Source organism: Crotalus tigris, unplaced genomic scaffold (assembly GCF_016545835.1).
Source record: "Crotalus tigris isolate CLP2741 ecotype Arizona unplaced genomic scaffold, ASM1654583v1 scf7180000017601.7605149639:7615979, whole genome shotgun sequence".
Classification (NCBI taxonomy): domain Eukaryota; kingdom Metazoa; phylum Chordata; class Lepidosauria; order Squamata; family Viperidae; genus Crotalus; species Crotalus tigris.
The window spans coordinates 5,403,356-5,420,487 of NW_024096505.1; the positions used below are offsets into that span (position 1 = coordinate 5,403,356).

General features: G+C 35.1%; 1 protein-coding gene across 3 annotated transcripts in view; it reads left to right on the forward strand.

The window, feature by feature from the left end:
- Nucleotides 1-17,132, forward strand: part of RUNX1 (RUNX family transcription factor 1) — a 200,764-nt gene that overhangs the window by 105,284 nt on the left and 78,348 nt on the right. For all 3 annotated transcript variants that reach the window (XM_039318504.1, XM_039318496.1, XM_039318513.1), the window contains one exon: nucleotides 5,317-5,473. In XM_039318504.1, coding sequence (XP_039174438.1) covers nucleotides 5,317-5,473 — 157 coding nt within the window. The remainder of the gene's footprint in view (nucleotides 1-5,316; nucleotides 5,474-17,132) is intronic.

Sequence of the window (17,132 nt, forward strand, 5' to 3'; positions counted from 1 at the left end):
GAATAACAATTCAAAAAAGAGTTGCCCATAGCGTTTTAATTCTGATACCTGCTAGTCTGCGTGGACCTCGCATAAACTCACACTGATCTCCTAACGACTACAAATACACGTGTCTAATCAGTGACCCGCCAAGGCGTTAAACAGAACCTTGTCAGATGAGTTAAGGCTGCTAATAAATCCAACGTGCCTGGACAAATCCGGCGGAGGGGCTTCTCCAAAGGGGGGGGGGGATGTATCTGAAAAGCGTCGTAGCTTTCTCCAAAACTAGCCTTGTGCCGTCGTTCGGCATTCTTCATTTTTGGAGGGTTGCTGGGCCTCCTCCTGAAATGCGGAAGTGCGAGTCTAACTAAGAAGAAACGTGCCCGGATCCAGAACAGTCTGACTTAAAAACCTCCCGCCAATCACTTCATGGGCTCGCACCTGTTGATAGGTATTTTATTAGTGGGACAACCTTCACTTGCCTGAGTCTTTCCCCACCCCTTTCTTTTAGTAAAGGAGGACTCCGGTTTCTTGCCTTTTGGTTTAATTTCTTTTTTTTTTCTTCGATCACTCGGAACCGGGTGCATCGTGCAATCGAGGCCCCGCGCCTTGTTTCCCTTTTCCCCGATTCCCACTTGTGCCCGCCCATTTTTCTGGAGCGTGAACTTTTCCTGCCGCCGTGCCTGTACTACTGAATGCACTTGGAAAGGCGCTACTCGAGCCCGTTAACTGGCCGGGAAGCACCTTCTCCCAACTCCCCCGCTGCTAGTTTTCTTTTGAAATATCTTGGCTGGGTTAATTATTTCTGTTGTCTAAAAAAAAAAAAAAAGCCTTCCCCACTTCTCCGCGCCCGGGCTTCGTGCAGCTTATCCCTTCGTCTTGAAGGGGCAACCGTAGGAGGATCGCGGGCTAGAGCCCGGGATACAACGAGGTCCGAATAATTGGAACGCGTGTAAACTGTACCCCCTAATCTTGCTGGGACGGATTTCGCCAGGCGATCGAGGGCAGAATGCTGTAAGGCCTTTTTTCCTGGCAAACCCGTATGTGACCTCTGCAGATTCTTGCTCTGCAAGAGCGTAGAGCGTAGTAAGCCCTGCTTATCTTAGACCGAAGCGGCTTGCTTTTTCTTCATTAAGAAATGCAAGTCACTGTGCCCGAAAACTGCTTATTTTCCCCTTTTTATCACCACAGTGCAATCTTAGTGGCGATTAGAGTCGAGTCGCGAAGGAGCTACTTAGTTAGAAGGCCGCGGTGTGGTTGTCAGATGTTTCACATAATATTTCCATTCCAAGAGGCTCTTAAAAGGCCAGGATCAGTCTTACACCCCCCCCCCCCGCCTGTCTCTCTCCCCCCCACCACCACCTTTGGCTATGCTTCAATTTCCTCACTTCCTTACCGGCTGACAGCCGCCAGAATATGCTTCCTCTTTTATCTTCAGATTTGAGCACAGCTCTTAAATAATCACTATTTTTTGGCTGGAATGCCTGCCTGGATTTTTTTTTTTTTTTTTTTAAAGTGGTAGCTAAGGTGAGAAACAAGGAAATGTTCCATTCCATTTCTTCAGGATTTTTGTACTACAGCCATCCTATAAGATTCAGCATCAATTCATTTTGATTATTGTTTCTTGCTGCACCTGTTATTATTTCTAACAGTAAGTTCTTCATAGACTCATAACCAAATCCTTGAGATGATGGGGAATTATCAGAAATATTTGAATAATATAGGGAAGAAGTTAGTGGTGTGAAACTATTTCAAAAGCTTGGGTCCATAGGAGTTTGCTTTTTGCCAGTGTTTTGCAAAACATTTCACAATCTAAAATAAATTCACAACCTATTTGTAGAAATTTTCTTTCAAAATCAAAAATTCAGTTAGTTCTGCTTTTAATTGGAATTACTGATAAACATTTTTTGGCAAGATTATTATTTACTTGATTTGATAACAGTAAAGCTGTATCTCACAAACTTGCTTCAAATGTCTTAATATTCCAATTAGTAGGTTATAATAGTATGGTTGCTTTAAACAGCTGATATTCCCTCTAGTTTGCATAAAAACCATTTTTATAAACTCAACAGTTCAAATGCTGTCTCCAGTCAGTAAGTTCTAGCTTATCTGTTTAGTCTGTTTTATAATGTAAATATTTGTATTCTTTGACTCTTTTACAGGCTTTAATTACCAGTCATATTATCCTGGGCCTACAGATCTTTTCTTATTGTTTTTGCTAAGGCCTTACTATAATTTTTTTTACCATGTAATAAACATGGTGAGTTTAACAAATATGCTCAGTGCTTTTAAGGCAGAAAAATGTGTTTGAGATTTTTTAGACCTACAACACACATATTAAGAGATATGCACAGAATTAATATTTTCTAGAATATTTTCCAATTACTGTAAATATTGTGTTGAATTTTCTTAGTTTAACTGTTTTTCACCACTGAAAATATAAAACATTGCAACTTGAGGAGTGCTGAAAAACCCAATGTTATGTTGTCTGATGTACCTTGAATTCTTTATGCTAGAAATAGCCAAAAGCTTCAGCAAGAAAAGCTCCAAATCCAATAATAGTAATAATAAAATTAATTAAATATCTATGCTGCCTGACTGCCAGAAACGCTGTGCAGCTTATAGATTTTCTTGCATACTTGCATCACTTGGAAGATTTTGAATATTTAACATTTATTGTATGAGGTTGATGAGGCAAAGAAAACTTTAGATAATTAAGTTGTAGGTAGTATGCTTTTTTCCCCCTTTCTGTACATTTAACCTTAAAATGACTAAGCTTACACAGTACATTCAGGCAGAGTTAACAGAAGGATTACAATATCTTTGGATAGCCTTCAATCCTGAATAGTACTTCTCATTTCTCCCAACCAGAATGGTCATTCTGATTGCAAATGATGGAAGTAGTGAACAATTTTGAGTTTGTCTTGCAATTTGTCTGCCATTATTTTCCTGTGGAACATTTGTCTGCTTTTTAAATTTTACATGAATATTTTATTACCCCCAATAGGTTAAAAAGGAAGACAAAAGAGTGGTACCAGGTGAATGTGAAAAAATATGTTGTGGCTTTCAATTGATGCAGGAAGAGAAGTATTTCTAAAACTGCCCTGAATCAGTAGGGGTGATCTACATTTAATAAATTATGGCAGGTCCCACAGTCAACCAGATGTTTAGATTGCATTTGGCATTTTTGTCCACCTATTCAGTCCTTCCCAAGAACCTGGGATAGGCAGATATTGTTATTCAATAATATTAAAGCTATGTCACAGGACGTAAGGTATTCCATTGACTGATGGTGATTTTGTCAGTACCAATGGTGTTCAAGTAGTGCTATAGATATTTTCAGATTGCACCCAAGGTGCCTATTACTACTGGGGCTAACTTTGGTTTCTTTTGCCACTTCTGTTTGCAGTCTTTGTGTTCTGTGATTTCCAATGTCTTGGTTCTAATCATTCATGTTGCACTAAATTACATTGATTTTTAATGAACTTCAGTTCAGCGCAATTGGTCATAATTCAGGAAAAATATAAATGGGAAAAAGTGAATAGGCTGAACTAGTAGCACTTAATGCTCTTGTACAACTGTAATAAAGTTAAACTCTCAGAAGTAACAATGAGATAATAGAAAACACTCTGAAGAAAAACTAACGGTCAGCATAATGGGAGGGCAGATGGCTGGACACCATATAGGATAAATTACAAAGAAAGTGGTTATGTAAATTAAATTCATAGTAAGATGGTTATTGTTATAGCAAGTTATACATAAGATTATAATCAAACATAAATGAAAATGCAAACTTTCTCTATCACATCTAAAGGAAATACAGAATGAAGCCACCAGCGCTACAATTCGATAAAACTTTTTTCAGTAACACGTTATGTAAGCAAACATCTTATGTAAGCAGGTTTGACAATTTCCTTATGACAACTCACTGCAGTTTTGATGTGATACATGTATTACATTGTTAATAGTAAAAATCTTTAAAGTTGTTATTCTTCTTGCCTTGTAGAACAGGGTAATGTGCTTTCAACAGTCTAAACATTCTCAAAGTCAAATTAGGATTTTTAAACCATGGTTTAGTGGATATCTTAGAGTATTCACAACACTAAACCATGATGATTGGAACTGTATATCGGTATAACTGTATATCATGCTTAAGCAAAAGCAAACAAAACATTAAATGATAGTATTGTGTGAGCACCTAGCCTTTATTTAGTTTGGAAATGGGTCATAATTTGCAGAGCTGTTTCAGAAGATCCAAATATAGTGACAAAAAGTGTATGGGAAATAAAGTGAGTGTCTGATTGTGGTGAAGTGGCAGTTCTGATTTTAATTTATGATCTTGCCTGGAAACATTTGGAAGTTCCTTTGATTATCAATCAGGAAACAAAAGGAAAAATACAGTAGTGTTATCTTCTTTGCATTTGGCAATGTTTAAATTTCATTTATATGGGTGTGGGTTTCATCTTGCTTAGAAAAAACTAATTGAAAATAAGGGATTTTACTCTATATGTATTTCAGATGTGGCTCCAACTCAGTAATTACATAGTAAGGATATTTATTTATTTATTTGAAACAATTGGTTAAATTAATTTATATAAATGGAGACTACACAATGAGGATGCTTCTTTCTTGAGCTATATCATAAAACCATAATCATAAAACAATATGTTAATACATTGGTTGTAGCTCCAAGTCCTTTCAGGAAGCAGCGTTGAGTAATTTGAATAGTTCCTGTCTTGCTGGTTTTGTACATTCTCCAGCCATTTATATGCAGCATTTGCACACAACTGTTGGCGTAGAATTTTTTTTGTTGGTCTCATTGAAGTTAGTGTATGTGTGAGATCCTTTTTATCACTGCAGAATCTTAACAGTTTGGGATTACTGTACTGTTTTCCATTCTGCTAAATTAGCATATGCATTTGCTGTTTATTTTTAATAAATAATATTTATTTATAAATATTAATTAAGTTTTTAGTCACTCTAGAGTGTCAATGAAATTGTGGCTGAGCTCCCACGCTATACTAAGCATTTATGTGATTTGTTTGTTTTTGGCTTTGTGTGATGTGCAGACCCACCAATTATACCTTAATACGTATGAAATGAGCTATTTGAAATTAGCTTAATGTATTTGTGAATATAATTGTGAAGTGTTAGCCATAATTTAAATCACATTTCACTTGGTCCTAAATGAATTTTGCTTAATTGAATGCTCCTGCATCTATAGTTATTTATTTTGTACAAAGTGGTTCCAATCCCAATTCATTTTTCATTTTTTTAACAGTTTATATGCCCAAATGATTCAAAAGAAACTCAGTATTTTTTCATTTACTTTTTTAGGTGGTCGCATTAGGAGATGTCCCTGATGGGACTTTGGTCACAGTTATGGCTGGAAATGATGAAAACTACTCTGCAGAACTCAGAAATGCTACTGCTGCCATGAAGAATCAAGTAGCAAGATTCAACGATCTAAGATTTGTCGGTAGAAGTGGAAGAGGTATGAATTTTTTATAGTTTTAAAATCAAATATTAGCTTTAAAAAAATATTCAGACCCTCTATTCGTAGAGCCCTTTGTTTGTCAAGTCACTTGATTTTTTTTGTCACTTCTCTTCAGTACAATTTTATTTGAGGAGTTCAGCATGTACATGAGGCTGATAAAATTATTGCAGATTAATGTAGCATATTCACCATTTCCACATTTCAAAATGTGTATCTATGCGGCAAAGGTTACTAGCCAGATTACATAATAAAAGGTTGGTAGTTAAAATATGTTGATACCTAAAAATAGCAAATCTGGATAGTTGAATTGAGTTGTTCAGTGCTTCTCACCTCCAAAAGTGTTTTAGATTCAGACCATGAACATAGCATCTTTCTAACAGAGACCATAGCAACCGCCTGATCTTGGGAAAACATAAAAGCTGCTTTAAGATGTTGCAGATGAGGGCTGTATACCTATTGCTGCATACTCTGGAACAACTTCTGGAGATCAAATTTATTCAAAATTCTGACTTAACACATTTGTTAACATTAAATTTCCTATATTAATATTGTTTGTCTTCAAATAGAGAACATTCTGCAATCAGTTTGTTTACATTAATTATTCTGAAGGTCTCAACAAGAATTTAGTATGCATTTGAGGGATCATCTCATCCCACTGGGATTGTCCCGCCCCACCCATACTGGCAGAGGAGGCATGCTGCAGGCCCCATTGGCCAGTATATTTCAGCTGGCGGGATCCAGGAGAAGAGCTTTCTCTTCCATCGCTCCTGCCCTTTGGAACATCTTGTCCCCCCTGAGAGAAGTTAGCCCCAATCCTCCCGCAAGAGCTTAAAGACCTGGCTCTTCCAGTTGGCTTGGGCCTCTAATGGAGGGGTTCCACATGGGTGGTTGATACATTAATAACAGATCCCACCTCCCCCGTTCTCAATTTATTCCCTTCCTCCCCTTCTTTTAATTGGGGCTTGGTAATTGTATCTTTACGGTATTTTATTTATGTCTTTTAGGTTTTGTATATTTTTATCTTTTTAAGATTTTAAGTTGCCCAGAGTTACCCTGTTGTAAGATGGGCAGCCAATAGATTTTACAAATAAATGAATAAATTTTGTTTTATTATTATAGATGCATCTGAGTCATTCCAAAGATATATGAGGGTGAAAATATATATAATGGCAGAGTGGCAGCTTATCTTAAATATGTTGATTTAGATATGTTATCTTTGATTTCTATGGATCCTGTTTCCAAATACATATACACAATCTTGGGCCTGGATTCAGATTTAGAAAAAAAATAATTGGATAAATGGGGCTTATTTTAGTAATCAACTTGTTTCAGTCAGTCTCATCTAACTAGGACAATGCCTAGTTATTACCCTTGTATTTTATATTATTTATATTATTTTGTGTCTGTGTATGTATGTATGTGAAAGAAATGCAATTAAAAATATAGGTTTCCTCTTTGGTAAATCATTGGGCTGCTGTGTATGTTTTGACAAAGGTGACATTTGAATAGTTTACAAAGTAGTTTTTAAGTTATTCTTATTTATTTTATATTTGGAATTAATGGTTTGGTTGGAATTGAATCAATTCATTTAAAATATAATCTGGCTTTTCTGGTGGCTATTTTATTTTTAATGCTTTTTTACCTTATGTGTAATATTTTTATTACTGTAAATTATGTCCATGGTTGATTTGGAGCAGTATGAATGTGTTTAATAAATGAATCATTTAGGCTGCCAAGACAAACCATCTTCTCAGTGTACAAATCCAAATAAAGTATGCATGATAGATGTCTATCTAAGTTCTGCTTGATCACATTCAATGTACCATATTTTGAGGTATTAGTTCCAATGTTGAAGCTTTTCTATTGTTACAAAGCTTTTTTTCTAACATTCAGTAGAATTTCTTCTTATAACCATTACATATTCTCTTGAACAAGTTTACACATACAACTAAACTATAATAACAATTCTTATATTGGATCTGGAGGATATGCAAACCCACACATTACTACATAATGTTATTATACCAGGGGGTCTTCAAACTTGGCCCTTTTGTGATTTGTGGTCTTCAACTCCCAGAATTCCTCAGCCAGGCATGCTGGCTGAGGAATTCTGAGAGTTGAAGTCCACGAGTCATAAAAGGGCCAAGTTTGAAGACCTCTGTTATATACAAACTAGGCCACTGTGGTTCCATGTGGTAGAGAAGCAGGTATACAACCCACCCAATGTATAGTAGATAATATAAAATCAACTTTGACAGCCTACCTCATATTAAGAAGAAATTTTCTCCTAAAATCAGTGACAAAATCAAGATATTCAAGTAACAAATATTTTATGTTCAGTATGTGCAGTGATAGTAGAAACCCAATTTGATATAGTAATCAATGTATGGGATTTGGGCCAGCCATATTCTCACAGCCTAGGAAGAAGGAAGTGGCAAACCAATTCTGAAAATGTTGCCAAGAAACTATATGGAATTTGTTTGTATAGTCACCAGGTTACATGGTTGACTTGAAGGTAAAGGCAGTCCTCGACTTAGCAGTCACAACTGAGCCCAAAATTTATGTTGTTAAATGAGACATTTGTTAAGTGAGTTTTGCCCTATTTTATGACCTTTCTTGCCACATGTATTAAACAAATCACTGCAGTTGTTAAATTAGTAACACGGTTATTAAGTGAATCTGGCTTCTCCATTGACTTTGCTTGTCAGAAGGTTGCAAAAGGTGATCACATGACCCTGGGGCACTGCAGCCATCATAAATATGAACCAGTTACCAAGCATCTGAATTTTGATTATATCACCGTGGGGATGTTCCAATGGTTATAATTGTAAAAAATGGTGAGAAGTCACTAAATGAATAGTTGAGGGCTACCTGTACTGCTTCTGTCTCAATTGAAAAACATTTTGTTGTTGAATTTATCACTTTAATCTCAGGCTAGAGAAACTGGAACTGCATATATGACACAAAGGGAAAAAAAGGGAAAAAATATAGCTACTAATGTAAGTTATGAGACTAGATAGCTAGGCTACAGTATTCATGCTTCCTGTTAATGAAACTCATTTTATCACAGTGGGATTAGCCCTTTGAGTTTTCTATGGCTGGCTTTTTCAAGTAGCTTCATTTTTTATATTTTCTCCAACATTTCTTTTCTGGAATGCACTGGTTGTTTTTTAGCTTGATACGCTGAAGCAGAGGGCTTTTAAACCTAGCTGCTTTTGTGAGATAATTGCTAGGAAGAAATCTCTGCAATTGGTACTGTAGCTTGGTGAGGCTAACAAATAATAATAATAGGGTAAAGCAGACAAAATTGTATCCATTTACTGAAAACACGAGTGATGCTGTAATGTATAAAAGGATCAGTCATTAAACATATTCAGTTGTTATATGAAAGCTGCACCTTCTTAGTAAATGGAATTCTCATTATGATTCGGAGTCTTTAGAAAACATTTTGAAGATTTAAATGTAGAGCTGGCAAAATGTTTGAGAAGCCAATAAAAGTAGGCCTGTACTTTGATAGCTGATTCTGCATGTTAAACTAGAAATCATAGTCTGTACAGTTGCTAACTTCAGAATGCCAACCAATAGGGCCTGCTCAGACAAAAAAAAAAATAATAATTCCTAATTCATTTCAGTAACTCTTTATACTGATTGCTTAAATACAAAAGCATGCATTCAAATAAAGATTGACTGTACTTGTCAACATAACTTTAAAGGAAAGATAATCTTGGGGAACAGTTTATGATTACTATTCAGTTTGAAAGTTTAATTTCCATGGACGTTACCAATTTTGACTGAGTGAGTAATATATGCTTTTGTTTATTCATTCAGTTCTGAACTGTTTCCCAAAGGTGTGGTTGTTTGCATTAGACTGCATGGTTTCTGGCATTCTTTTATTGCATTGGCTTAAAGTGTCAAGATCAGGTAGCTGCAACAAAGGTCACAAAACTTGAAAATTAACTCCTGGTAGAAATGTATGATGCTTCTTTAAACATAAATCTAGTAAAAAAGTGATAATACGAATAAACCATATTGAATGCATGATCCATAATTTGACCAAAAACAATTATGCTTGATTTGTAATAGAAAATAACTAGTTTATTGCTGTGGTGCTATTTTCATATTAGATATTCTGCGGTGTTTTTTTAACGTCTCCTTCAAAGGTGATAATTTTCATGCAGTAGATCTTTCACCTGAATTTTTCTTAGACTTTGAATATTCCTTTTTTTATGTATCAATATAGAATGGAGTTATTCAATTTGCTTTTAGCTGCTTTCTATACAACATGCAAGGGAGCGAAAGCAAGCAGTTCCATACATAGGGGTGCTGCTGGCGTGCAAGCTGCCTTTGTGCATAATTTTTTTTTAAATATTCTAGCTGTGCCGAAGTGCACAGAACCACCATCATAAACATTTCCATTTTTATTTGCTGCTGGCATCCTCCTTCATATGGTGCCCCCGGCAGTGCACAATTTACACAAAGGGTTGCAACAGCCCTGCACTTACACTCTTCATTAATATGTGTCCCATTAGCAATTTCACAAAGACTTAAATCTATGTTCTTTCCTTCTCAGAGGTATATACATACGAAATAATGTAGCTATACATATGGAATAACGTTGCATCCAATTGGATCACTAAGGTATGCTTGTTTCAAATTAGGGTTTGCAGCAAATCGTTATAATGTTACATCATCAGTCTCTCTTGTTTCCAAAGGAAGAATTGTCTATAACCTGTTACAGCAGAGAACAAAAGAAATCCCTATACCATTTTAAAGACTAATGCATTTATTATTACATATTCTTGTGCATCCCACTGCACAAGAATATCTTTTGCCCTAACTTTACTTACCAGATACAAGGCTTCATTTAATATTATTTATTCCACTAAAGCAAAAATGGACATAAAGCAAAGGGCATCTGCAGTTCTATGGTCCATTGCAGCTACTGGCCTAATTTCAAAAGCCTGTGCAAAATATCAATCCATAAACGATCCCTCTCTCATCAGTGAAAAAGACAAAAGAGAGGCCCTTATTTGGGGTTCTGCTCCTGCCTACCAATAGCATGTAGCCCCCATCAGGATTACCTCAGGGGATGCAAGAAAAAAAGGTCCCTGTGTTTAAAGCTCTTTGATGTAAATATAATTGGTTGTAGGATTACAGATGTAATGTTATCTGGAAATCTGGATTTTTGCTTCATTCTATTTATTCTTTCATATTTTAGAAGTATCTTTATTCTTTATTACATTTAAGAGATGAAAATAGATCCTTGGAAACCAAGATGCTATAAATGACATTCTTGGCATGGCTTGGCTTTTAGAACAACATAGTTCTTCATAGAAATTGACAGGAGCAGTTCACACCTTATTCAACCTACCTTAGTTATTGTCCCTAAGATCCTAAATATCAACTGCAAAGTCAGTATTGTTGATTTCAACTGAAGTTACCTTTAGGTAGAGGTGCTTACAATTTTAGTTGTTGTGTTTGTTCTTTGAAAAGCTTGAAAGTTTAAATACCTCTGTTGGATTAGCTTTGAAGACTAAAAATATATTTTATAGCGCAACCTAGAAATACCAAGAAATAAATTTAGGCGAATGGAGTAGAGTGCTAAATACCTGTGAATAATACTGCAGTTTTAACTGATTGTTTTCACTGGTATTTACTATTTTTAAGAATTTGTGTGCACATTATTGCAGCCTTAGCATTTCTTTTTTTTTTCATACTGTACAAAATGAAATATGCATATATACCTATCATGCTATGTCTTTTTAAGATAAACAGCATTATGTAACTGCAGAAAAAGAAATGGTAAACAAAAAAAAATTAAGATTCAGAGTAAGAAAAAAAAGAAAGAAATATAGATACATCTCATTTATACCAAAACCATTCAATGTCTCTTTTCATGCTTTTCTATTATTACAAGCAGGCTTGTTTTAATCATATCCATATATGGCATTACATATAATAATAATAATAGTAAAGTTGGAAGGGACCTTGGAGGTCATCAAGTCCAACCTCCTGCTCAGGCAGGTAACCCTATACCATTTCGGACAAATGGCTGTCCAGTTTCTTCTTAAAAACTTTCAGTGTTGGAGCATTCACTGCTTCTCGAGGCAGGTTGTTCCACTGGTTAATTGTTCTAACTGTCAGGAAGTTTCTCCTTAGTTCTAGGTTGCTTCTCTCTTTGGTTAGTTTCCACCCGTTGCTTCTTGTCCTGCCTTCAGGCGCTTTGGAAAATAGTTTAACGCCCTCTTCTTTGTGGCAGCCCATGAGATATTGGAACACTGCTACGATCATTTTTATCATATCCATATATGGCTTTTTTTTACATTTCTCACCTCAGTCTTTTTTATCAACTTCATCCAAAACACCTCTGTGTTCTCCTTCTTCACAATCACACTCTTCCTTGAAGAATTTGTTTTGTGATTCAATCTTCAGTCAACATTTTATATCACTAAATCATTTCGACACATAGTATGTCTTTAGTGCTGGTCACTCAGTTTTGCATTCAATTTGCTTTAATTCAATATCCATTCTTTACCCTGTCTCATTTTATCTCATATATTACTTAAATACCACAGTCAACCCACATCTAGCTTGCTTTTGTTTTTCTAGACATACAACAAAGTGGGCTGAAGCACAGTTAAAGTACAGTTATTTTCACTTTTCCCCCCCACAAGCATTCAGGATTCTTGCAGAGACATACCAACATCACTTTTGTTCCAGCATTTTTAAAATTTCTCCATATGTTTTCCCATCTTTAGTAACTTTTCAGTAATTACCTCCTTGCTCTAGTTTTTGCTATTTTATTGTAGGAATATGTTGCAATTCAGATCCAAAGGGAAAAACATTTTGTGGAGGGGGCACAGGCAGACCTGTTTCACCTCTTAGTACGTATTTAAAGAAATTAGACCCTTTCATGACTCACATGAAAGGGAGCCATTGTATACTGTTGCTAATTCCTATATTTTTCTGGGAGCAGCCAACTATCCTGTGAAGCTAGAAAAAGGCATGGTTTCTTTAAGGAGATACCAACAATTATAGGAAGTATATCCTCTCTAAAGCATGACCCTCAGAAGCATCCTCTATTTACTAATCTGAATTGCTGTGCTCTTTACATTTACTGTATGAATAACTTCCAGTTATTTACTTGATTTTCATTGTCAAAAGAGTCACCTTGACCATCAATATTTTCCATTTCTTTTTTTGTTTTATTTTATTTATTTAATTTATAGGCTACCCATCTTACCTGAAGATAGCTCTGGACAGAGTTTATTCTTGTTGCATCATACAGTCTGTTTCACATTTACTGTTAACAACTTAGCATATCTGTACACACACATATTTATAGATTCACGTCCCCATAATAATGCCTTTAAAATTACTGTAAGCACCTATAAGTGAAATTAAAATGAGGCATAATCTCTGTGTTATCTAATTATCCATGTATTATACCCTGATTATTATGATTATTAACTCCAGTATAAAGGCAAGTTGTAGAATGTGAACTAAATGCCCATTTGGGATAGAAGACATTTTATTTTGTTTCCTTGTAGCATAATTCAGAGATGTGATATGCTTGGCTTTAGTTAATTAATATTGTGTATTTTAGCTTTTGAAACCTGTGAGTTCATATTAAAGAAAGGAGAATGAAATATTCATATTCCCAGTATAATTTTGGAAGAAAGGGTCAATCACTAGAGATTGATATGGAACACTTACACTTCATAGATATTCTTTGATTGTAACATCTCACAGTATACATTTATGATTTCTCTCCTAAAGAAGGAATTTGTGTAAGTGTATATGTTTTTACTATAATATCTTTAGTATAGTTTCGGTCATCACCTTATGGAAAATATACTGAACCCAATGTTTCTCTTTAGTTACATAGGAGAAGATCAGGTACTCATTCTGTCCTCTGATAGTATGTTAGAAAAGAGTAGTGAGTAAAATGAAGGTAATGAGAAATATGACTGCAGGAATACATTTTCTTTGCTATATTAAAATGGATGATTATATTCAAAAGCTTCTATGAAGTAAAAAAAAATCCACATCCTGTACATATATATTACATGAATATGCTTGAATAAAACATGCCAAATTTTATTCTAGAATGGTGTGTCACCAGAGGCACAACTGTGCTCAGTATTTGGCTGAATTTGACAATTTAAATTTCTATTATGTGTTTATAGCCAAAAGGTATTGGACCGTGTCCAGAACTGAGTACTTTTCTTGGTACACAGTTTTACATACAGTATACATCATCATTGTTTGATAGCACAGTAATGTATATTTGAGTCTTATTGAAAAAAATTAAATCCATTCTATGATCTGATGTATGATGTGATCTCACAGTTTGATTATTCCAGTACAATCATATTATGCCAGTTTTTTGTCATCTGCTTCAATCTATTTCCAGAACCAATTAAAATAAGTATATTAATCTTTCAAGCCCTAAACATTTTGAAAGTTTGAAGGCAAGTCTACCTGAAAGCACCCTCTGTTAGGAGGTTATCTTCTGAGACTTATTTCATTTCCCTCCCGTATTTCATAGTTTTAATCTTTAGTTTGTCAAACAGTCTGCATCTATAGTATAGAATGCTTCTCACAGTAAAATAGGTCAAACATTAGATATCTGCTTTATGCATTTATTGTTCCATATTTGAAGATGTGCTACTGTGTTGACCTATACAATTAAAATTATGCCATTGCAACACAGTCCGCCTGTTCACTTAGAGATTCTGCCCATTGATTGCCTCTATACTTTGAGTTTGCACAACAATTCAGAATTTTTCAAAACTTAATCTTGCTTGAAAGAGTAGTGGGTTGCTATATATTCCTTAATAAACCCTACTGCGCTTCTCCTGCTAGGGAAAGTAGGAAAATAGAAGCTGCAGAAGTACCATTGATTGTTCATTGCCACATATGAATCAGTTTGTTATCCCTCTCTAAGGCAAAATTAGATTACTTAGATTATACTTGCCATCCAAAATTCTTGATTTGTTTTGGAGAGATAAGGCAAAAATTCCAATTCAAAGAAAAAAATCTTAGAAAATACTTCCATTGTTGTTGTTAATTATTCCCATTGGCAGCAAAACCCTAATGAGATTGTTTAAGTGGATGCAGTGATATATTGGCTGTTTGTGCTGAGTCAAAATCCTGATTTAACATAATAAAGAAATGCAACCTGTATTCAGGTCCTGCCCGTGTTACATGTGTTTGCTAATCAGTGGAAGTCCATAATGGTAACGGTACATAATTCATAATAAAACTATACAGTATTTCTCATGTACACGTTCATTCTTCTTGGGTAATCAGAGTTTTGTTAAGTTGACTTTCTATAAAAATCATGATATCAGTGACTGTCTTCATAGATAGAAAACAAGAGTTTGTATGGTATAAAATAATCAACTGGGAATGTTGAGCAGCTAATTTACCACCCAATGGATTTTTTTAAGGGGTTGATGAGCAATTATCTTTTGTCTTTTTAATAAATGCATAATAATTCAGTGAAAAATAAACACAGCTGCAGCCATCTATTTTTTGTTGTTTCATGTTGATTAACTTTTTGAATGGCAGGAAAAAAACATCTCTGAATCAAACTCTACTCCTACTCAATTTATCAGTAAATCTTAATCGTTTCTTCTGTTCCAGAGTAGGAGAACTATTAAAACTATAGGTGTGTTCAAGTTATAAGCTTTGAAGTGTAGTGTTGTATTCAGATAGGAAGGAAACTTAATGTTTGTAATTACAAAGGTGTGCATATGTTGTATTTTCTTATAAGGCTGCTGTGCCTTTGCCAGTTGTATGATGTCATAAATACTTTATATATTATTCATTGCATTTGTATACTGCTAGCTACCATTTATGGTCAAAAATAAAAAAAAAACATACATTATAAATCAATATCAGTGGTGGGTTTCAGCCAGTTTGCACCACTTCGGCAGAACCGATAGCTAATTTTTTTTTGCCCAGGCCCAGAAGGGACTTCTGCAAGTGGCATTCACACAGAGAACTGGTTGTTCACATATTTGAATCCCACCACTGATCAATATTACTTATTAAATCCAATTATATAACCATCTAATCATACAATTCAGGCCAGTGTACATAAATAAAAAATACATAGCCACAAAGAAACCATTAAAAGTCAAGAAAATATCAAAAATAAAATCTTGCATAAAATCAATAAAACCTAAAAGCAATAAATATAGAAAGAGAACCTCCCAAAACGGCACCTTGGGGAAAAGCAACATCTTAAGAGCCTTCTGAAAGGCAGGCAGGGTTGAAGCCATCTGGATTTCAGGAATGGTTTTCCATAGAGCAGGTGTAATGATAGAGAAGGTGCATCTCCTCCCAGAAGACATTGCTTGAATGACAAGACTGGAGCACGCCACTCTGTCAGAGCTTATTGGATAGGTGAAGTAATCAGAGAGAGGCACTGCTACAAATAACCCAGCTTCTGTAACCTGAAGTGATTTAATATAGGCAACACCCAGCACTCTAAATTGCATCCAGAAGCATGTTGGTAACCAATGCAGTTCATGGTGTAGCAGTATTATATGAGTGCACTGAGGCATGCCATAATTACTCCACAATACCAACAACAACAACTGGCTACACAAGACCAAGTCTTAAGAACAACTGTATACAAAGCCAGAATTTAGAAGACATCAACAGACAGCAAATGCTGCCTTTGCAAAGAAACTGAAGAAACAGTAGACCATCTAGTTAGCTACTGCAAAAAGATCACATAGACCAGGGGTGTTAAACTATTGGCCCACGGGCCAGATGCGTCATGGCAAAACCGTGTCCACCCCATTGCCAGCAATGGAAAAAAATTTGCGATACATTGCAACACATATTTTATTTTATTATAATAACCTTTGTCTTCTTTTCAAGTAAATATAGTACGTGTCGTAGCGTGGGGACACTTATATGAGGAATATTTTGCCTCTTTAATGCCTCCCTGTCATCCCTTTTTTTTCCGTACATCATTATCAGAAAAAAAGTATCCACACTAGAAAGCATTTATAAAATTGAAATAGTTCATTTGAATAAGCTTTGAGCAAATTTTTTTTCTTCTGCTTTCATTTTTTATTTTTTCAATTTAAAAACATTTATCATTTATTTACGTATCATTTGTTTATAACCATTTTTTCCATAAAATCATCTATCCCTGTTCCCCCCCCCCAACAACAAAATCCAGAAACGTGACTTACGGTTACAAGTAACAGATAGTTACTGACTCCAAGCCACTCTGTGAGCTTCCCTAGCCAAAAATGGATACAAACCTGGGTCTTTCCAATTCTAGGCAGTGTTTTTAGTACTGTAAGGCAGCCTCCTGAATAGTATAGAACTGGAGTTAAAGAATATTATTAGCTCATCTGTATTAAATGTTTTTGTTTTGTTTTGTTTTTTAGTTCTAATGAACGGTATCTGTTTAAAATGGTGCCAACATAACTTCCCGGAAAGATGAGCATTTTAACAGAAATTATTGATTGGGGTCTAAATTTTAGGATATTTGAACTGAAAATATAATGAAATCTCTGCCGCCATGGAAATATTTTATTATTTAAATTTGATCCAGAAAGATAGCCCCATTTCCAAGAAACATCAAGAGAAAAACAATAATATATTGGTTTTAAGACATTTTTGT